The sequence below is a fragment of the Thamnophis sirtalis genome, unplaced genomic scaffold (assembly GCF_051295495.1).
Source record: "Thamnophis sirtalis isolate CommonGarterSnake01/CBP01778 unplaced genomic scaffold, rThaSir2_p1.2 scaffold_4, whole genome shotgun sequence".
In the NCBI taxonomy this organism is placed as follows: Eukaryota; Metazoa; Chordata; class Lepidosauria; order Squamata; family Natricidae; genus Thamnophis; species Thamnophis sirtalis.
The window spans coordinates 258,495-280,995 of NW_028261384.1; the positions used below are offsets into that span (position 1 = coordinate 258,495).

The following is a 22,501-nucleotide window of genomic DNA, read 5'->3' on the forward strand; positions in this document are numbered from 1 at the left end:
CGTCTGGCGTGCGCACGAACGAAGCGACCTTGCTGCATGAAATTTTTGTGCCCACCGCAGCGGCAGCAACGCCGGGAGCAACCCACCCCTGGTCCCTGCTCACCCAAGGCGGGATCCGCGCATTCCTTGTACTGCTCCGGGGTGCAGACGTTGGCGTTGCCTGTCGTGGCGAAGAGGAAAGTTCAGCCGGAGTCCTAACTCTTGATCCCCTGAACTGCCTGCCGTGGGCCGAACAAGCGAACACAGATCCTCGGTCGCATAAACAGAGGCATGGAGCCCAAATCGGGGAAACGGCCGCTGTGTAAGGCCTTAGGCCTAAGGCCACCCCTGGGACCCTGCGTCCAATTCTGGTCCCAGAAAAGAGGCCTTGGAGAAAGTGCAGAGAAGGGCAACGGAGGGGCTGAAGGTCCCGAAGGCTCAAAGGGAGGAAGAGGAGTTGCAGGGTTCGGCCGTGTCTAATTTAATGAGGAGGGTAGGGAGGACTAAGGGTGGCATGATGATGGCATCTTCCAATATTTGGGGGGCTGCCCCAAAGAAGGGGGAGTCAAACTCTTCTCCAAAGCCCCCCGAGGGCAGGACCAGAAGCAATGGGTGGAAACTAATTCAGGAGAGAAGCCACCTGGAATCAAGGAGACACTTCCTAACAGGGGGGACGATTAACCAGTGGAACAGCTGGCCACCAGAAGTTTTGGGTGCTCCATCGACTGAACAACCATTTGTCTGGAAGGGTCAAGGGTCTCCCGCTTGAGCAAGGGTTGGACTAGATGACCTCCAAGGTCCCTTCCCTTATTCTATGATTTCTCAGGGTCTCCTGCTCGAGCAGGGGGCAGGACTAGAAGACCTCCGAGGTCCCTTCCAGTTCGATTCTGATTCGGCCCGGAGAAGGGGCTCGGCTCAGCCCCCCCTCCCTTCCCCTGCCCCCCCCCTGACCTGGCATATGCACCATACGGCAGTTGCAATTCTCCGCCAGGTAGCGTGTCTCGCAGTCGATCCGGCAGGCGGCGGTGCTGTAGTTGGGGAAGAAGGCCGACTCTGCGGGGTTAGCCTGGCAGTCCCCCCAGGGGGCCGGCAGGTGGAAGAGCTGAGGGAAAAGGCAGGGTGACGGGGTCAGCCCAGGACCCGGTCCCCAGATTCGGGGAATGGGGAGGACAGGAAGGGGGCACCCCCACCTCCCCCACCCCGTGTCCCTCCACGGGCTACCCTCTGCTCCTGGCAGGCCACGAAAGTCTGGAAGCCGGGGGCTACTCCGAAGCCCAGCTGGTCGATGGCAGGCGGCTCACTCTGGCTGTGGATTTGCACCTTCACGCCGGCTTCGTAGGAGGTCTCGTCTGCAAGGCACAGAGAGGGAGAGAGAACAGCATCTCTCTTTTAACCTCGACCAAATAAGCCGGCTTTATATCCCTTCCTTTTCCTTTGAACAATCTTCTCTCTCCCAAGAACGTCCTAAAACTTCACTTCCTTCCCTTTTTCTTCCTCCTCCCTTCTCACAACATGTTTCAATGCTTTCAGAAGCCCATTTCCTAGATCCAAAAGAGCAGGGCGGGGGGGGGGGGGGCAAACTCAATTTCAATCAGGGCGGCGTCAGGGCTGGGGTTGGCCTTGGTGGGCTGGGTGGGCGAGGCTGACTGGGTGGGTGTGGCCAACGGTGGGCCTGGCCAGGTTGACGCCACTCCCCAAACTGCTGGCAGGTGTCCTCTTCTGACTGGGTGGACTGGGTCAAAGTGGCCTTACATTTTCTGGGCTGGCCACGCAGGCCGGATCCGACCACATCAGGGCCCCTGAGTTTGACACCCCTGGAATATAGGGAAATCACCCCCATCAGACTCTCGGTCCGTATTTGTATTTATTCCTCTTATTTATGAAAACATCCGCCGGTTTCTCTGATGCGTCCAGCCAGTGGAGCCTCTTTCGCATCACCTACTTTCATCTCGGTTGCAATCTTAGCCAGTCAAACTGGTTGTCAGGACCGCCGCTTTCCTCTGGATCCCAGCCCCCCCCCTTTCCACCATTCCACCACGCATTTTTCTATGGTGGGGGAAATGGGAGGGAGGGATTGTACGGAGTCAGATGCTATGTAGCCATAACAACATTCTTTCTGGGAAGCCAAGGTCATCCTTTCTCTCTGCACCTGACCGGAACTGAATGGGTGGAAGCTGCCAGCGTGGCAGTGGGAGATTGGACCATGGGATGATGGGCTTGTGGGGGTGGGGGCAACTTTCAACCGGGTGGGGAAAACCGGGAAGCTTTCAGATTCGGGTTTTCCCAGACGGGCCAACATGGCTCTCTTCATCAATTGGGACTTTGATGAATCCTTTGCCTCGGACTCTGATTTAATTTTGGATGCTATTTGGAACCCTGACGTTGGTTCTGACTGTGGATTCGCAACTTCATGCTGCTTTTGTAGGAGATCTCGTCTGCCACAACGCACAGAGAGGGAGGGGAGGGGTCTCTCCTTGGTCAAGAGGGAGACCCTTCCCCATTGCCACAGGGGCTCCTGGGCCCTGCTTGTAGAGGCTCCTGTCCTGGGTCCACTTGGCCCCGACTAATGATGCCCTTTCTCCCTCCCAGGCCAGGGAGGAGGCTGCTGGCCCACCATCCCCCCTGGAGACCCCCCCCCACTACCTGACTGTATTGAGCAACAAAGACTCCCCTCCTTGGGCAGACCAGCACTCGCCCCCCTCCCCTGGGATGAAACTCCCCCCCCCCTCAACAGGCAAAATGGAGCCTCTGGGCTGCCATTCTTGGAGGGGGGGGAGCTGCGGCCCACAGGGTCACAAGGTTCTCAGGAAGGGGGGGGGGAGTCCGGAGACTCACCTGTGTCCCCCCAGACGGGCAGGTACTCATCCTGTTGGATGTTCAGCATGAGTTCCAGGCCGTTTCCCGTCCCTCCTTTCACCGTGGTGAGTAGCTGGTAGCTGGTGGCACCAGAGTTGAACGTGTAGCATTTTCCCAGACGGGTGAAGGTCTGCGGGGGGGAAAAGGGGGGGGGAAGAGTGAGAGACAGACCCATGGAGGGGGAGGAATGGCAATGCACCCAGGGGCCCTGGCACTGCGTGTGTGCAGGTGTGTCTGTAGGAGAGAGAGAGAGAGATATGGAGAGAGAGACAAAGGTGAAGTGAGAAAAAGATGGAAAGTGAGAAAGAGAGAAAGAGATAAATGGAAAGAGATGAAGAGAGAGATGGAGAGAGATGGAGAGAAAGAGGTGGAATGAGAAAGATGGAGAGGGAGAGAGAGAAAAAGGGAGAGATGGAGAGAAAAAGATGGAGAAGAGAGAAATGGAAAGAGAGGGAGATGGACACAGATAGAGGGAGAGAAAGAGGTGGAAAGAGAAAGATAGAGAGAGAGAGATGGGGAGAGAAATGGAGAGAAAAAGATGGAAAAATAGAGAGATGAAGGAGGGAGAGAGAGATGGAGAGGGCAAGAGAGTTACAAAGAGAGGGAGGGAAGGAGGGAGAGAGAGATGGAGAGTGAGGAAGAGAGAAAGAGAGATGGGCACAGAGATAGAGAGATGGAGAGAATAGGAGGGAGAGAGAGATGGAGAGAGAGAGAGATGGGGAGAGAAATGGAGAGAAAAAGATGAAAAGATAGCGAGATGGAGAGAGAAGGAGGGAGAGAGAGATGGAGAGTGAGGAAGAGAGAAAGAGATAGAGAAAGAGAAAGAAAAGAGAAAGAGATGGACACAGAGATAGAGAGATGGAGAGAAAGAGGTGGAAAGAGAAAGAGATGGAGAGAGAGAGAGAGAGAGAGAGAGAGAGATCAGCCATCTCTGCAACCGAGGCTGCCCGCCTGGGGGAACCCGGTGGAGCTGGGGGGGGCCCTCCTGCCCCCTCCTCACAGGTCTTGTTCCTTTCAATGGTTTTCCAAACTCTGAAGCCGCCGGAGCCCCCCCCCCCCCCCCGGCCACCACTGCTCCTCTGCTGGGGGCCCTGGATAGACCATCTATCTTATTTATTTACATTATTTTAGCCTCCTCCCCCAGTTCCAGCCCCCCCCAGCCCACTCCCCACTGACTGGACCCTTCCGCCAGTTGAAGTCAGCCCATGAACACCCAGAAGGACAAAGAGCCACCCTTTAATCCCCAGTCCACCAGCACGATTGCGCCCCACATTTCTGCCACTAAGCGAGACGGTTCTTAAGTGACCTCTGCTCTGTTTTATGACCTTTCCACTGCTGTTAAGCGAATCCCAGGCATTGTCCTGTTGGTCACACAGTGGTTTTAGAGAACTTGGCTTCCCCCTTGACTTGGCTTGTTGGAAGGTTGCACAACACCAGCAGCCGTCGTAATGGTGAATCAGTTGCCGAGCAGCTGAATTTCGATCCCATGAGTCGTAAGTGTGAAAACTGTTAAAAGACCCCTTTGTAAAGCCCAATTCCTGCCCTCCAGGCCCCCGGCAGCAAAGATAAGAAAGGGGCCTCATAGGTCACTGCCCAGGGAAGATTTGGGGCAGAAAGTTTGCACAAAAGTTTACCTTTTTAAAAAACAACAACAACACACCAATTTATTAAAATGTACAATTAAAAAGACAAATCCTAATACAAATTTTAAAAGAATACAAAAAATAGGAAGAGCAGGAAAGGATAAAACAGAAAAAAATAAGAATATCATAAGAAAAGGAACAAAATATGTATAGAAACGACCTTCCCGTTCATCATAACTAGAAAAATATTTTAGAAACTAATCACTTTCTCTTCAAATACAAAAAAATGACCCCCCCCCCCAAAAAATCTCATCCTTTATCTATAAACAAACCCTTAAGCCTTCCTTGTGTCAGCAAAAGTCCATTACGAGTGACCAGAGATAACGGCATCTCTCTTTTAACTTTGACCAAATAAGCCAACTTTCTATTCCTTCCTTTTACTTTTAACAACCCTGATCTTTCCTCTCTTCAAATCATGCCCTAAAACTTGACTTCTTTCATTTTTTTTCCCTTCGTCCCCTCTGACCAATTGAGTAATTGAGTAATTGAGTAATTTATTTATATGCCGCCCTTTTCCCTGGGGGGACTCAGGGCGGCTTACAACTCGAAAAGGGGGGGAAACAAACAATTAACACATAGGACAGTACATCATTAAAAGCACAACATTCATACTATTCAGGTGGGTTACAGTCTTTAACCCCAGGCCTGGCGGGATAGCCAGATTTTAAGGGCTGTGCGGAAGGTCTGGAGGGTGGTGAGGGTACGAATCTCCATGGGGAGATCGTTCCACAGGGTCGGAGCTGCCACCGAGAAGGCTCTCCTCCGCGTAGTTGCCAGTCGACATTGACCGGCAGATGGGACTCGGAGGAGGCCTAATCGATGGGATCTAATAGGTCACGTGGAGGTAATTGGCAGTAGGCGGTCTCTCAAGTACCCAGATCCACTACCATGAAGGGCTTTGTAGGTGACAAGTAGCACCTTGAAGCGCACCCGGAGATCGACCGGTAGCCAGTGCAGCTCACGGAGGATAGGTGTTATGTGGGTGAAGCGAGGTGCCCCCACAATCGCTCGCGCGGCCGCATTCTGGACTAGCTGAAGTCGCCGAATACTCTTCAAGGGCAGCCCCATGTAGAGCACATTGCAGTACTCCAGCCTAGAGGTCACAAAGGCACGAGTGACTGTTGTGAGAGCCTCCCGGTTCAGGTAGGGGCGCAACTGGTGCACCAGGTGAACCTGGGCAAATGCCCCCCTGGTCACAGCTGACAAATGGTGTTCAAAAGTCAGCTGTGGGTCCAGGAGGACTCCCAAGTTGCGGACCCTGTCTGAGGGGCGTAGTGTTTGACCCCCCAGCCTGAGGGATGGAATATTTGCCAAATTAGTGGGAGGGAAACACAACAGCCACTCGGTCTTATCTGGGTTGAGCACAAGCTTGTTAGCCCTCATCCAGTCCCTAACAGCTTCAAGGCCCTGGTTCATCACGTCCACCGCTTCATTGAGTTGGCACGGGGCGGACAGATACAGCTGCGTATCGTCCGCATACTGGTGGTATTTTATCCCGTGCCGCCGAATGATCTCGCCCAGCGGTTTCATGTAGATGTTGAAAAGTAGGGGGGACAGGACCGAACCCTGCGGCACCCCATATGTTAGGGGCCTAGGGGTCGATCTCTGCCCTCCAACTAACACCGACTGCGACCTGTCTGAGAGGTAAGAGGAGAACCACCGCAAAACAGTGCCTTCCACCCCCACCTCCCGCAGTCGTCGCAGAAGGATACCATGGTGGATGGTATCGAAAGCCGCTGAGAGGTCAAGGAGAACCAGGATGGACGCATGGCCTCCATCCCTGGCTCTCCAGAGATCATCGGTCAATGCGACCAAAGCGGTTTCTGTGCTGTAACCGGGTCTGAAGCCGGACTGGAAGGGGTCGAGATAGCTAGCTTCCTCCAAGGACCGCTGGAGCTGAAAGGCCACCAACTTCTCAACAACCTTCCCCACAAAGGGGAGGTTGGAGACTGGACGATAATTGTTAAGAACGGCTGGATCCAAAGATGGTTTCTTCAGGAGGGGTCTCACCACCGCCGCCTTAAGAGCGGGGGGAAAGACCCCCTCCCGAAGGGAGGCGGTAACAACCGCCTGGATCCAGCCCCGTGTCACCTCCCTGCTGTTAGCAACCAGCCAGGAGGGACACGGGTCCAGTGCACATGTGGAGGCACTCACAGCCCTCATGGCCTTGTCCACATCCTCAGGGGCAACATCCTGAAACTCAACCCAGCGATGGCCTACCAGATTATCCCCCTGTGTCTCGGCTGGTTCTGCAAGATTGGAGTCGAAGTCCGACCGAAACCGAGCAACTTTGTCCGCTAGAAACTGGATGTAATCCTCAGCCCTGCCCTGCAAATTCTTTTACTGCTATAATCCTCTTTCCTAAATCCAATATCGGGAAATCATCTAAATCTTAGTCTGTATTTGTGCATTCCTTTTATTCATTAAGACACCCGTTGATTTCTTTTGTGGGTCCAGCGTGGCGTCTTTGATTCTTGTATGAGAATCATCTTTAAATCCATGTTTGAACCCATCGATAGAGGCTGACGCGGTTAAAATTAACTTTCCAATCCAGGGTTCAAAAAACACCCTTCGATATGTCCCACGTTTAAATGCTTTACTTCATTCTGCGAGTCCAGCGTCAACTTCCGTCTCCTCTAAGTGTAAGATGGAATTCCTTGGATTCCCAATTTCCTCCAATGTCTGACCTTCAAAGTCTCCTTTTATTCTGTTTTTAAGAGATTTTTTTTTAAATAATAAAAAAGCATTTTCCCACAGGGAAAGATTGTGACGGTTAAGATATTTTCCTCCCTGGGCGCAGAAGAAACCTCCGCATGGGCGACAGGAAGGGCATCTGGCCAATAAACAGCTCCATTCAGCTGCCCAGACTCCACCCCAAAGCAAAGGATTATGGGGTGGTTAAAAGAAGATGATGACAAACGATTGGGACGGTTAAATTTGCAAAATCTTATTTCAGATCCATTCGTGGACTCTTCGTCCAAATGTTGTGATTTTCCCAATCAAAAGTCTTATTGGCATTTATCATTTAACATTGTTTTATAAGCAAACAGCAGCAAGACTGAAATTTAAGTGGAGAGCGCCACCTACTGACGAAAGGGAAAACTACACCTATACAAAAAACTGTGTGTGTTGCATTTGTGCTGATAAATAGCAGTTAGCAATAGCAATAGCAGACTTATATACCGCTTCATAGGGCTTTCAGCCCTCTCTAAGCGGTTTACAGAGTCAGCATATTGCCCCCAACAACAATCCGGGTCCTCATTTTACCCACCTCGGAAGGATGGAAGGCTGAGTCAACCCTGAACCGGTGAGATTTGAACAGCCAAACTGCAGAACTGCAGTCAGCTGAAGTAGCCTGCAGTGCTGCATTTAACCACTACGCCACCTCGGCTCTCTCTAAATAAATAAAGGGAGACTAGTATAGATCTATTTCAAGCTATTTAGCTCTCATCAGCTAGCCATACCCTTACTGGGATTTGAATATACATACATACATACATACATACATACATACATACATACATACATACATATATACATACATACATATATTGGAATTTTGTTAGCCATTTCATGATTAGGGGAGACCCCAAAATATAAAAATGGGGAAGAAACTGTTTAATCAAAGGGGACACCTGAATGCCATGCAAGATCATTGAACATGTAAAAGGGGTGGAAAGAGGCTTTTGACGACCCCTGGGACTATCTAAGGGGAACTGAAAATACACCCCCTGAAGGGGAATTTAAGGACTGAGTAAATACTTTTTGGACAGTTGCACGAAAGTTGAATCTCCTAAAACAAAATAAGGTATTTTATAAGGAGAAATGAGTGGAACTTTGCAGGGGATGGACATACTTTTTTCAAAATACAAAGGACGTCATGGAGAAAGGATTCAATGAGATTATGGGGGGGGGAAGGAAAAAAACTATTCAAGGGGTGATGAGTGAAGGCCGACCACTCAAGGAAGGGAGGAGTCCTCAGTAGACATGAAGGATGAAGAAGACAAAGAGAAAGATAGCAATGGAAATAACAGTGACTGATGAATTAAATCGGGGGGGGGGAGGTATCAAGAGAGTTGGAAGATCCGTTTGAAAGGGAGACGGGGAGGCGGAGGAGAAAACCCAGGAACTGGGCAGAGGACGGAGAAGTGCTTAGACTGAAGAGTCAAGAAGCAGATGAAGTTAGAGATAAAGATCGAAGAGAGGAATTGGGGAGGAAAGTCAGTAGAAAAGGCAAAGCAATCAAAAGTATTGAAGCGGGCAAGAGAAGATGGATGGATGATTTTTCTTTTTTTATTGTTTTGATTTGCTTTTCCTTCTTTCTCTCTTTCTTCTAAAAGCATCGCATTAAAATACTGAAGCGGGCTGTAGATGATGGATGGATGATCCTTCTGTTTGTTCTTTTGATTTGCTCTCCCTTCTCTCTCTCTCTCCCTTCTCCCCCTTTTTCCCTTTTAGGTGGATGACATGATTAGAAGTTAGGATAGACAAATAGCTTTTTTTAAACAAAATGTGATGTGATCAAAAGCTAGAATAAGCGATAGGAACAAGAGTAGAGGGAATATCAGCGTATACACTTTAATAAAAGTAATCACAAGATACACCATGGAATAATTGAATGATGATGGATTGTAATCTAGTATAATTGTATATTATTGCTAGAAATATATGAGTTTATTGAATGTAATAATTATGATTAATTTTATTAGTGCTATTTGTATTAGAATGTGTGACACCCAAGTGCCTCACTGTTCATGCATATTTATAGTCTCCCTTTATTTATTTATCAGCACGCATGCACGCGCACACACACACACACACACACACACACACACACACACTATTTAACTATAAAAACTTGAAAAAAACTATATAAGCTTGAAAAAACTCTTATTGGCTGTTTCTTCCAAAAGAAGAAAGGTTGAAAGGTCTGTTTTGAAACTTCTTTTGTGAAGACTCAAAGGAAACTCACTGCCTTGATCCAAAGATTCCTGATTGTTGAAGAAGCCCTTAAGAAGCAATTTAAAAAAACCATTTAGAAAAGGGAAGTATGTGAACTGGCATCCATAAACCGAGAAGCTGTGATGACCTCGGGCACAGCACAGAGGCCACACCGGCAGCTGGCAGTTCAAACCGTTTCTTTATTGCTCCAAATTTCCCCAAACACTCCCATGTTTCTGGCAAATACCAGAGCAAAATGATCATACACACACACACACACACACCCTTCTCCATCAGGATTAGGATTAGGATTATTTTATTTATATGCCGCCTTTTTCCCTGGGGGGACTCAGGGCGGCTCACAATCCAAGGGGGAGGGGAGTACAAGACAAAAATACACACATAAAACAGTACATCGTTAAAAAAACGCAACATTCATACAATTCGGGCGGGGTTGAAGTCTTTAGCCCCAGGCCTGTCGGGACAGCCAGGTTTTAAGGGCTATGCGGAAGGTCTGGAGGGTGGTGAGGGTTCGAATCTCCACGGGGAGCTCGTTCCAGAGGGTCGGAGCAGCCACAGAGAAGGCTCTCCTCCGGGTAGTTGCCAGTCGACATTGCCCGGCTGATGGGACTCGGAGGAGGCCTAGTCTGTGGGATCTAATCGGTCTAGTGGAGGTAATTGGCAGTAGGCGGTCTCTCAAGTACCCAGATCCAATACCATGAAGGGCTTTGTAGGTGACAACTAGCACCTTGAAGCGCACCTGGAGATCAACAGGCAGCCAGTGCAGCTTGCGGAGGATAGGTGTTACATGGGTGAAACGAGGTGCACCCACGATCGCTCGCGCGGCTGCAAGTAGTCCAGCCCAACGCCGTGAGCACCACGGCTGCAAAGCAAGAAATCCAGTAGGGCCAGTCGGGGAGTCCAGGAAGCCAGGAAGAAAGCAGGAAACTTCAACCGTCGGCCACCGCAATCAAACTCCATGAATTCAGTGTTTGTTCCTGACAGAGACCCCTCCCCACAGCTTCTCCTGAAGTCTCAGCCCCCAGGTGTGCCTTGTGAAGAGGGGAAGGGCGCTCTCCTCCCAAGTAGTTGGGTCAGCCGGCACTGTTCTCGCCTTCTCTCCACTCTCTGTGCTCTTGGATCAGGAGCGGGTGGTCCTTGCTCCTCGCCTGAGCTGTCTCTCGTCTTCCCCGCTTAGCCTCTCTTGGTCATCCTTCCCTGCCTACAAGCCGTCCCAATCTTGAAAGGCCCTGGCCTGACTCGGCCTGTCCCTCCCCATTTTCCTCTGAAGCCAACAAAGCCGGCCCCCGTCTTTGTCCGCAGATTCAGGCTCTGACGGGGGTGTGACAGAAGCTTTGAGCAGAAAGATCTCCTGTCTCTCAGAGCTTTAAGCCCACCAGCGATCACTGTCTTTGAACCCCCTTGTGAGGAGCCACTGTCTGGAGTGCTTGTGGCAATCTCCACGCTTTCCTTGTCCGGAGAGGAACTCTGTCCACTTGCCGAGTCTTCCTTCCACCGCAGTCCTTCACTTCGCTTCCGCTCGCCGTTCCTTCCCCAGATGTCCCTGTACTGGCACAATTGTTCTTTGAGATACGCCTGTGGATTCGACACGGGGTCCGGCCTCCTCGTTTCTGCAGAGGCAGACGGACGTTTGCTACAAAACCTGAATTAGAGCTTCCCTTCTTAGCGTGGGGAAGCAATAGCAATAGCAGTAGACTTATATACCGCTTCATAGGCCTTTCAGGCCTCTCTAAGCGGTTTACAGAGAGTCAGCATATTGCCCCCAACAATCTGGGTCCTCATTTTACCCACCTCGGAAGGATGGAAGGCTGAGTCAACCCTGAGCCGGTGAGATTTGAACCGCTGACCTGCTGATCTAGCAGTAGCCTGCAGTGCTGCATTTAACCACTGCGCCACCTTGGCTCTTGGAAGGAGGGAGGGAAGGGGGGCACCTGGCGAGTAGACTCAGGCAAGGCACCAGGTATTTCTGACCGGTGGGCATTCTGCACTACCTGTGCCCTGTGAAGCTCAAAAACCCAGGCTGGGTAGATTAAGGAGGCACGGAAGGGCTGGGCTAGGTGGCCTCAGGGTTCCTTCTTACCCAGCCCCCCAAATGGAGGCAGTGATGTGATATTGAACTGTGCCAACCCCCTCCTCCCTGTCAGCCTCTCTGCCGGCCGGATCAGATTGTGCTGACTTGGCATAAGCCTCCTCCAGATACAGCTGACGTAGCCGACGTAGTGCCCGGGTGTAAACTGAGTGTCCTTTGGGAGGAAAGAGGAGGAACAGGGTGGGCGATGGCTGCCGCCATCAGCCAGCCCCGACGCTGTTTCTTAGCACCCATGGAGACCCCCTTGTGGCCACCTTTGCCCAGCATTTGGAGGAAAAAAGAGGGCTGGGAAAGATTTTGGGGCGCTGAGCTTCACTGGGGCACCAGGGAAGCACCCAGCAATTCCTGACTACCTGTGCCACTCCATCATGTCTCTGGGCATCTGGATGTACAATTCCCTCCCCCTCCGTTCTCCCCTTGACGGTCAGGTGTGGAGCCCAGGGCCAGGGGGCTTAGCCCGCCCACCCCCATCTCTGCTACCAAGGGGAGGGCACTTTCCAAGTTAGGAGTTCTAGCTTTTCTGCCGTGGGGAGAGGAAGGGGCCGCTGGCTCTCCCAGACCCTTGCGGTGGACTTTTGGTCCTGGCAGCGTGCCAGGGGCTGACTCCCCATGGCTGAAGAGGGGCATAGCAGCTCCAGTCGCCTGGCACTCAGAACAAGAGGCGGGGGTGGCACTGCAGCCAAGGGGTGGCCCCGGAGCAGGAGCGAGGGGCACTCACGGGGCTGAAGTTCTTGGCGTCACAGGGCTGGTTCCCAAAGCGGCAGTCTAGCAGCATGTCCTCCAAGCTGTGGCTGGTCCGGTCCACGAATTCGTGAAGGCTGAAACTCCTGCTGGGGAAGGTCCGGAAGGCCTCTGGGTCAAGCCAGCCCAAGGCTCGGCCGTACGCCGGGTAATCGGACAGCTCCAAGCCCAGCAGCTCCCGACCCACCCAGTGCAGGTCGTTGGGGGTCAGCCTGGACCTCCGGATACGGTTGACGTTGCAGAACGAGACGGCTGGGAAGGTGAGCCGCCGGCTCTTTCCTTCGTCCAGCGCAGTGATGTGATTGTACTCTGCGTAATACTGAACCCGTTCGCCCACCTGATACAAAACTACCCCCAGGGCGGCCAGGACAGCCGCTGCCCAGGCAGCGCGGCGTGGCGTGAGCGGCCCCACCAAGAAGACGTGGCCAATGCCGTGCAAGGAACATCGGCTGGCAAAAGCCACGATGTTGGGGGCTGCTTCGCTCTCCCGAGCCTCCATTGCCCTCGTCTTGGTTTGCTTTGTGCTGCTGGGATGCTGTCACTTCTCTCCGCTGCGCCAGGAGGATCGTGTGTCAAACCTGGAGTCAGGCGATGCCAGTCCTGGTGGAGGGAGGGGCTGGATCATGACACCTCCCTTGTCAGGTGGGAGCAACGAAAGGAGGTAAGCAGCAAGGCGCACTAAAGGATGCCGGCAGTCCCCTGGCTGGGAAGCCGCTCCTCCCTCAAAGCCTGTGTCTGTCTGGCATAGTGGTGAGCACTGTGCAGTACTGCTTGAACTCAAGGGAGTGGGGTGCGTTGAAATTCGTGGGAGACCTCTGCTCCCCTTTTCTGACCAAGCAGTCACCTCCTCTGCCCCACCAGTGCTGGCAAGGGGGGTTCTGCTAGACCAGGAGTCCCCGCTGCTGCCCGGTTCTCCAAGCATCCATCTCATTTGGGCTGCTCATCGGACCAAGGAGACGGGGCCATGTACGGAGCTTGAGAAGGAAGGTACTCTAGGATGGTTGGGGGACTCTTGGCGTTGGCACAGCCCATTGCAGCTAGGCATCTAAGATTTCCTCAGCCAGCGCGGTGATCTGGCTGTACCTGTGTGCAACACCAAAGCGGTTTAGCCACCTGGGGCAGAAAGTTCCCCGGTGTAGCCGGTACTGACGCATCCCTCACCTTCACCCTGATGTACCCCGAAGCACCGGAGGCCCAGGGCATTGAGCAGAACCCCTTCCCACCAGCTCCCAGAAGAGGCTAGCCAGGGTCCACGCAACCTCCGCACAAAGCCCGGAGGACGATATGCCAGCCGATGGCAGGAGGGCAGCACTCCATGGTTGGAAGATCAGAAACGGCCAGGCCAAGCCAGCCCGCTTCTCTCTGCCGCAAATGCAGATTGGAGATTGGACCATCGCCGGCCTGTTGTGGGTCGACGTTCCACCAAGGCCTGGGCAAAGGGACGGTGTGGACAACCGGGTCACCCCGCAGCTGGGGAGGAAATATTCGGCGGTTCCCAGCCAAGGCCCTGCGGGAGGGCACAGCATGTCCACGCCAGACACTGCTGGGCACGGAAGAGACGTATGGAAGAGAGCAGGTCTTATTTGCCCAGGGAGGGGCGTGGCCCAGCTACAGCTCTGCCTGGGAGAATGTTTCCCGCCTTCAGCTGAGGAAATGCAGCTTATTCAACCTTCCTCAGCTACTCGAGAGAGACTTTTTCAACGGCTGGGCCAGGGGTCGGCAACCCTAAACACTCAACGAGCCATTTGGACCCGTTTCCCACAGAAAGCAAAACATCAGGAGCCACAAAATCTGGGTGGGAGTGGCCAACTCAACGCCACTCACTCCAGGTGTTTTCTTTTCTATGGGAAACAGGTAACTCTCTCTCCCTCTCCTTCCCACCCGCCCTCTCTCTCATCTCTCTCTTTCTCCCTCCCTCCCATTTCTCTCCCTTATCCCTCCCATCTCTCTTTCTCTCTCTCTCCCTCTACCCCTCCCACTTCTCTCTTTCTCTCTCTTTCTCTCTTTCTCCCTCCCTCCCATCTTTCTCCCTCTCTCTTTCTCCCTCCCTCCTCTCTCTCTTTCTCCCTCCCTCCCATCTTTCTTTCTCTCATCTTTCTCTATCTCTTTCTCCCATCCTCCCATCTCTCTCCCCCTACCCCTTCCATCTCTCTTTCTCTCTCTCCCTCTACCCCTCCCACCTCTCTCTTTCTCTCTCTCTCTTTCTCCCTCCCTCCCACCCTCCCATCTCTTTCTCCCTCCCTCCCATCTTTCTCCCTCTCTCCCATCTCTCTCTTTCACCCTAGGGCATGACACTAGACCTCAAGGAATCCCCGCCCAGAGTTCTGCATGCAGCAGTGAGGAGGACACACATGGGTACACATCGGAGCACCCGGCTGCCTCCCGCCCTGCCTCGGCCTCCTTGTGGGGGTGAACTGGATTTGCCAGACTGATGAGGAAGCAGCCAGACTGACACCTGAGTCCCAGAGGTGTGTGTGAAGTGACAAAGAGGCATCAGTTGGGGGGGGCGTGTTTTAGCACCATCTCCTCCGTAAACCATCAGGCAATCGGAGTTGGCCCAACCTTTTGCCTGGCTGCTGTGCTGCAGGAGTGGAATTATTTCATGCTTCGTGTTCTCATGTACAGGATCCACTAGAGATACCGAAGGTCCCCTCCATCCTCCCTGTCAATCAGCAACCTTCTCCCATCTCCTATCAGTGGCGGTATTCCAATATTTTTTACTACCGGTTCTGTGGGTGTGGCTTGGTGGGCGTGGCATGGCTTGGTCCACCACCCCCGGGCTGCAGCCCATGATCCACAGCCCATGATCCACAGCCCATGATCCACAGCCCATGATCCACAGGCCGCAGAAGTGGCAGGCGAGGCACGTACCCAGCTGTATTTGGGTGAGAAACGGAGCTGCGTATGTGCGTGAGCTCACCCCGGACCCATCCCCTCCCTCCCCACCGGCCCACGGAGCCAGAACGATTGTGGCAGATCAGGGGAAGTAAAATATGCTATCGGTTCAAAGAACCGGTAGCAAAAAATACTAAAAAAAGTTTTTTAACAAAATCCGTTCGGACAATCCGCAGATGGCACCTGAGCTTCGGAAGTTTTTCTTTTTAAAAACCTTTTAAGCATTTTTCTTACTGGTTCTCCAGAAAAGAGGGGGGGGTGAGGGGTCCATTTTTGCTCCCAGCAGGCTTCCCTGAAGCCTGTGAGGCCCAAAACAGGGGGCTGGGGGGGGCACTGAGAAAGAAAGAGAGAGAGGGAAAGAAAGAAAGGAGAAAAGAAAGAAAGAATAAAGAAAGGGAGGGAGGGAGAGAGAGAAAAAGGAGAGGAAGGAAGGACTACAAACCTGGCACTAGGCGCAGCTTCTGAGGATAACCCAGGGCTGGGAGGGACCTGGAGGTCATCTAGTCCAACCCTGCTCCAGCAGGACATTGTTAAAGTGAGTTTCTGTCTTGATCCCCTAGTTACATGACTACACAGTCACATGACCCCACCAAGCCACACCCACCAAGCCACGCCCCCAGGACCTGTAGTAAAAAAAAATAAGATTCCACCACTGCCCTGGCGCCTTTGAAGACCTCCAGCGCCTGAAAGGCTGCCAAGGCTTAGAAAAACCCCCCACTCCACAGGGTTCCCCCTCTCTCTCTCTCTGACAACGGAGCCCCCAGGCGCCATTCCAGGACCTTCTCAGCACAGCCAAGAGGCGGCACTGGAATCGGGGTGGATGGGCACCACGACCCTCAGATGCCACCGGCCACGGTTCACCCACAAGGACCCTTCTCCAGCCACAAGGACGCCTCCACGGCTCTCCTGCGTGGAGTGTTGGCGCCCTGCTGTTCTGTTCTACAGCAATGGGGCTGAGGCCCCCCGAGAAGCCCTCGCTTGGGCTCCCCCTGAGTCCCCAGAGACCCCCCCCCAAACCTTCAATGGGAGGAGTTTGGAGGGCTGACCAAGTGGCTCCACTTTTAGGGCAGGCAGGAAAGGAGGCCCCTTGGGAAGAAGGGAGGGGAGGCCCAGGGCAAGGAAGCGAGGGTGGGACCTTACGGGGGTGGGTGGGTTGATGACTGGGAATGGCTGGCCAGAATGAAAGGAGTGGTACCCTTAATGCTCCACACCTCTGGCCACAAAGGATGGAGGAGGAGGAGGAGGAGGAGGAGGAGGAGGAGGAGGAGGAGGAGGAGGAGGAGGGAGGGGCAACCCAGCGGAAGAGAGCAATGTAACCCTGCAGGCATTCAGGGAAAGGAAGCTGCAGCTGTGCAGAGGATGCTCCCATCCCCAGTGGGCCAGGATCAAGATCAGAATCGAGCCTGGAAGGGGACCTTGGAGGTCATCTAGTCCAGCCCCTTGCAATACCATTTCAGCGAAGTGCCTGTCCATCCAGCCTCTTCTTAAAAACCTCAGAGGATTAAAAGCCGGGGGGGGGGGTGGTGGTGGAAGCAGGAAGGCCCTTATCCCACCCGAGAGAGGCTGCCATGGCAACCGGCTCCGCTGCCTCCGAAGATGGGAAGATCGCCATGGCAACAGACAACCCAAGAAGAGTGACTGGAGCGGGTGCCAAAGTGGGGGGGGGGGATTCCAAGGAGGCCGGGAAGAATCTTCCAGCAATGCCGGAATGGGAACTCAAGAGATGCTCCAAAAGATCCCGCCAGTTTCGCGCCTGCAGGAATGCCATCTGTCCAGGATTCCCGTTGGCAAGGGGTGATCGGTGCGGTGCCCAACCCACTCCGGTGCCGCACGAAGCATCCCCTGCTAAAGAGGGGTAGACTGTTCCTGAGCCTGGAGGTTCGTCCGTACGATATACCCCATCCCCTCCAGCCCAGTCCTCCGACCGATTGGAGCTCTGCGGAGAAGCAGCACGGTGGGGTTTGAAGGGAGGGGGAGACGCCCCACCTCTTCCAGAGGAGCCCCCACTTCCAGCCTGCCCTCCACAGCTTCCAAAGTGGGATACCCCCACCCCCCTCGGCTCACGCCTGGGCTATCAGCCCCTTCCCCATTTGGGCAGAGGCTCACAAAAGGGGGCGAGACATAACCAAAAAAGGAAAAAAAACCAGTCATTCATGGCACCCCCAGGTGCCGGAGGGGACGGGCAGGGGCTGGCTATTTCCTACCAGCAGAAGGAGACCCCCAAAACCCACCCTCAAAGCCTGTGATCCGACTCGGCGCCTATCCCAGAGGGACCCCTCCTCAAATATGCAGGGCAGCCCTAAGAATCCAGCGCAGTGTCCGGCGGTTAGGCCTGGCAGAGTGGCTGAGCCGATGAGCTTTGGACAGGTGGGGGTGGGTGGCTCACACCCAGGAACCTTTGGACAGGTGGGGGTGGGGGTGGGAGACTCCTGGGCCGAAGGGGAGGCTGAAAAACCCTGCCTGGCAGGTCTGGTGCTCCTCGGCCACTCAAAGGCTGAGCAGTGGGGAGAAAAAGATTGGGGGGGGGGCACAGGAAGTGAAGAACCCCCCTTTGGGGCTCGGTCGTGAAGGGTCTTGTGCTCACTGATGAGGCCTGAAGGTGGCGGGGGCTGCTGCCCCCCTCTCCTCTTGGCTGGGAAAAGTGGGGGTCCAAGGCTTAAGCAGACCCCCACTTCTCAGGGAGAATGGGTTCCTTCCTTTGGGGAGGAGGGGGCTTCCAGCCCCCCTCTCCTCCTTCCTGCTGACCTCACAGAGGCTTCTGGGCTCCTCCCCCCTCCCACCACGGAGATGCCCACTCACTCGTGGCCTGGCAGGACCGCAGGAGGGAGAGGCTCCCCTTCCAGGAAGGTGCCAGAATTGGGGGAGGGGGGCGCCCCCCCTTCCTCCAGGCTCCTCCCTCAATTCTCCCCATTTCTCGCTCTCAGTGGCCCCCATCTGGCCCACAATTCTGCACCTCCCCCTGAGCAGCCCAGAGACAAATGCAAATAGTTCTTGACTTAAGACCGCTCGCTTATCGACTGAAGTTACGACGCCCCCCCCCCAAAGGATCATGTCTCACCCTTATGACCGTTGCAGCATCCCCTCCCCCGGGAGTCCTGCGATCAAAAAATTCAGATGCTCCGCCGCTGTTTCCGATTCCACCGCCTGAGGGGGGGTGTCACGCAATTCCCCTTCTGAGGGGATGGAGAAGCCCGCCTCACTTAACGACCTTGCAGCTGATTGAATGGCCACCCAGATTCCCCCTTCACTGAGTGGGCACGGCAATTCATTAACATTTCCCAACGTCTCGCTTAGGGACCAAAATTTGGGGTCGTAGGTTGAGGACCACAAGGACTGTCCAGCATGTGGGATGGGGGGGGGTTGCGCCAGGATTTATGGTTCCAGCCATGGCACCCCTCCCCATCATTCCCTTCCCCACCCACAAGCAGAGGCAACGGGGAGAGGGGGCGCTTCATTTAACAACCCTGCTGCGATTGGTTGAAAAGCTGCCCAGATTCCCTTCACCAACGGGGCAAGGAGGATTCATCAACACTTTCCAATGTCTCGCTTAGTGACCTAAATTGGGGCTCTTAATTTGAGGACTGCAAGGACTGTCCAAGCCGAGAAAGGGGAGGGGGGGTCGGCCTGGGAGACCTTTCCCGCAGCCCCCCACCCCAAATTCCAGTCCCGGGACCCCCGCCCCTCCAGCCCCCCCCCAGGCTGCCACTCACCAGGGTGAAGTTGCGGGCGCTGCAGGCGACCCCGCGAAAGCGGCAGTGCCAGATCATCTCGCGCAGGTCGTGGCCCGTCCGGTTGTAGAACTCGGCCATGTCGAAGGGCCGCGCCTTGAAGCCCCTGAAGTCGGCCTTGTCCCGCAGGGCGGCCAGGGTCTCCGGGTCGGCCCAGGGGGCTCCGCGGACCTCGGCGCGGCCGTCCAGCAGGGCCAGCAGCTGCCCCGCGTGGTAGAGGTCGTTGCGCGTGATTTGGGAGAAGCGGAAGGCGTTGAGGTTGCAGAGCGTGACGGCCGGGAAGGTGAGGTTGGGCGCCGCCACCTCGTCCACGGCCGTCACCCGCGGGAAGGTGAAGAAGTAGCCCACGCGCTCCGCGCACACCAGCCCCAGCAGGGCCAGCGAGCCCACGAAGAACAGCGCCCACACCGCCCGGCGCAGGGACAGCGAGCCGGCCGCGCAGATGTGGCTCACCCCGTGCAGGGAGGACGTCCCGGCGAACATCTGGAGGCTGGACGCCCGGCGCTCCCCACCCAGGGGGCTGCAGGGCCGCTCCCCGTACATCACGCGCCTCTCCCGGGGAGGGGGCGCACCCCTCCTCCTCCTCCTCCTCTCAGCGGCCGCCCCCTCCTCCTCCTCCTCCCCCGGACGCCCCCCGACTCAACCTGCCAGCCTTCCCCCGCCCCACGCCCATGCTTCCCGGCCCGCCGGCTCCTCTCTCGCCATCCCACGACACCCCCCCCGAGCCCGCCTTGGAGGAGGGGGCTGAGGAGGGGGGCCACCCCCCACCCCACCCCCGGCCGGGCCAAGCGACCCCCGAGAAGCTTCGGAGGAGCAGCCCACCCCGCCGGCTGCGCAGAAGAGCAGAGCTGCGGGCAAGCGTGGAGGCGAGCAGGCAGCAGCTCGCCCGGGGAAGCCCACGGCCCTCCACGCCTGCCTGCTCCAGCCGTTCGCTCGCTGCCTTCCTTGTCTTTCCGAGGGGTGGGGAGGGGGCCGCCGCTGATTTCCCGGCCCCCTTCAGCCCCCCCTCCCCGCAGCCATCCAGCCCTCCCTCCTCCCAGCGAGCCCCCACCACCTCCTGGGTCCTAAGCACCGGCAGCGTCGGGCGTCGGAGTGGAGGCGGGGGCGCGGGGGGGTGGGGAAGCGGGAGGCAGAGCTTCAATCAGTCAGAATGGAGCTGGAAGGGACCGTGGAGGTCTTCTAGTCCAGCCCCCTCCTCAAGCAGGAAACCTGATTCCATTTGAGACAAGGGTCTGTTCAGTCTCCTACCTACCAGCCTTCATTCATTCATTCCCCCCGTTTATTCTTTCTATGAAACCCTCAAGACAGGGAACAAATCCTACAGGCGTTCCCCCCCCCCCCACAACAGCCCTGTGAGGCGGGCCGGGCTGAGAGAGAAGGACTCTGCCCCTAAATCACCCAGCCAGCTGATCTTCCCTCTGCCAACCTCTGCAAGGAAACCGCCTAGGTCAGAGAGCACCAAGGACCCCCTCCCTACACCAGTCTGTCTTTCTTTCTTTCTTTCTTTCTTTCTTTCTTTCTTTCTTTCTTTCTTTCTTTCTTTCTTTCTTTCTTTCCTTCTTTCTTTCTTTCTTTCTTTCTTTCTTCCTTCCTCCTCCTCTCCACAACCCCTCTAGCACTGATGGTGTTCCCTAGTTGGGTCATGAAACGTCTGCACGGAAACTGCCTAGGCCAGAGAGCACCAAGAACCCTCCCCAGTCCTTCCTTCCTTCCTCCTCCTCCTCCTCCAGCAGGAGACCCTTACAGAATCATCGAACAACGGAAGAGACCTTGAGGTCATCCAGTCCAACCCAATCCTTAAGCAGGAAACATACCACTTCAGACCAGTGGCTGCCCAGTCCCCTCCTCCTCCTCTCTGCAAACCCCCCTCCCTTCTAGCACTGGTGATGTTCCCTAGTTGGGTTGTGAAACATCTGCAGGACAATCGCCCAGCTCAGAGATATCTAAGGTCCCCTCCACCCTCCCTGTCAATCAGCGACCTTCCCCCATCAGTGGTGGGATTCCATTTTTTTTACTACCGGTTCTGTGGGCGTGGCTTGGTGGGTGTGGCAAGGGAAGGTTACTGCAAAATCCCCTTTTCCTCCCGATCAGCTGGGACTCGGGAGGCGGAGCATAGATGGGGGCAGGGCCAGTCAGAGGTGGCATTTACAGGTTCTGCGAACTACTCAAAATTTCCACTACTGGTTCTCCAGAACCGGTCAGAACCTGCTGAATCCCACCTCTGCCTCCCATGGGTTGTGCTTCCGGAATTCCCCCCACCCACCCCGAGAAACGTGTTGCCCTCTGGGGGGGCCTTCCAGGTTTGGCAACTCTCCATCTCTGCCCTGAAGTCTCCATCTTTCATCTGCCTTGCCAGGCGGTGCCCAGCGGGCGGCTCTAAACAGTGTGATGGGAAAGTGTCACAACTCTCTGCCCAATGGCAGCAAGAGCCTCACAATGGTCAGTCCCTGCGCAAGCCAGGATCCCGTTCGCCTCCCTATGATTGTGTTTTTTGCATCAAGGTTTCTGTTCATATTTCGGATGGTAGATCCGTGTTGCTGTCTCTACAACGGGCAGGGCTGAGTGGACTCTGCTTGGCTTGGGGTCTGTTTCTCCCAGCCCCGCCTTAATCCTTCTCTCTGACCCCCCCCCCCCCCACACACAGTTCATCCTCTGAATTTGCCTTTTCCAAGAAGCAGCCAAGGGAAAAGCTTTGAGCAACGGAGAACATCCAGTATGGAGTTTATTCTGCTGACACTTTAGAAGAGGAGGCTCCTTTAAGACTTGTGGACTTCAATTCCCAGAATTCTCTTTGCTGGCTGGGGAATTCTGGGAGTTGAAGTCCACAAGTCTTAAAGTTGCCAGATTTGGATCTGGAGAAAGAGAAGGTCAGTGCTCCAGTCGTAATCCACCTCTGAAAAACACAGAGGACTATCAACCTGAGATGCACGTAAAGTGTCCGGATTAGAAAGTGCGAGCAAGTAGAATATAAAATTGTCTTGTCTTGGAGCACTTAACCTCTTGACTCCTGACTGCATTACTCAGCCACCGAAAGCTCTTTTATTTTTCACAATAAGTTTTATTCGGCTCTCAAATGGCGGAGATAAAATATTAATACAAACTACATAAAAAGTATAAAAGGGGGAAAGGAGAAAACTATAAAGATGTATAAAGCTATATAAAATTATAGAAAGAAGATTACATAAAGATATATAAAAAGATATTTAAAGAAGACATGCATAGAATTCTATAAAGTTATATAAAGAAGATATATAAAGCTATATATAAAGGGATATAAAGCCCTTTGTTAAAACAAATACAATTTCAGGAACTGATTTGCCTTATCTAATATTTCAGCCAAAGGTAAACTTTTCTCTGGTAGCCAATCGCAACTCTTATCCTTCAATCTTAACTAGAAAAAGTCCACTTTCACCTGATATTTTAACCTTAAACAAGTCAATCCATTTCATATCCCTTTCCTGTACATAGGCAGCAGGTTGGACTAGAAGACCTCTGAGGTCCCTTCCAATCTGTCATTCTGATTGTGTAAAGGTCTCCTGCTTGAGCCGGGGGGGGGGGCTGGACTAGAAGACCTCCGAGGTCCCTTCCACCTCTGTGATTATCCTCTT

General features: G+C 54.2%; 1 protein-coding gene across 1 annotated transcript in view; it reads right to left on the bottom strand.

Moving 5' to 3' along the window:
• The window catches only part of ASIC3 (acid sensing ion channel subunit 3), a 24,347-nt gene extending 4,897 nt beyond the window's left edge, over window positions 1-19,450 (bottom strand). The window contains exons 1-5 of the mRNA XM_087712276.1: window positions 18,876-19,450; window positions 2,815-2,965; window positions 1,201-1,328; window positions 931-1,081; window positions 104-160 (exon numbers count right to left, since the gene is read on the bottom strand). Coding sequence (XP_087568402.1) covers window positions 104-160; window positions 931-1,081; window positions 1,201-1,328; window positions 2,815-2,965; window positions 18,876-19,436 — 1,048 coding nt within the window. The 5' untranslated portion in view covers window positions 19,437-19,450. The remainder of the gene's footprint in view (window positions 1-103; window positions 161-930; window positions 1,082-1,200; window positions 1,329-2,814; window positions 2,966-18,875) is intronic.
• Between the last annotated feature and the right edge of the window lie 3,051 nt (window positions 19,451-22,501).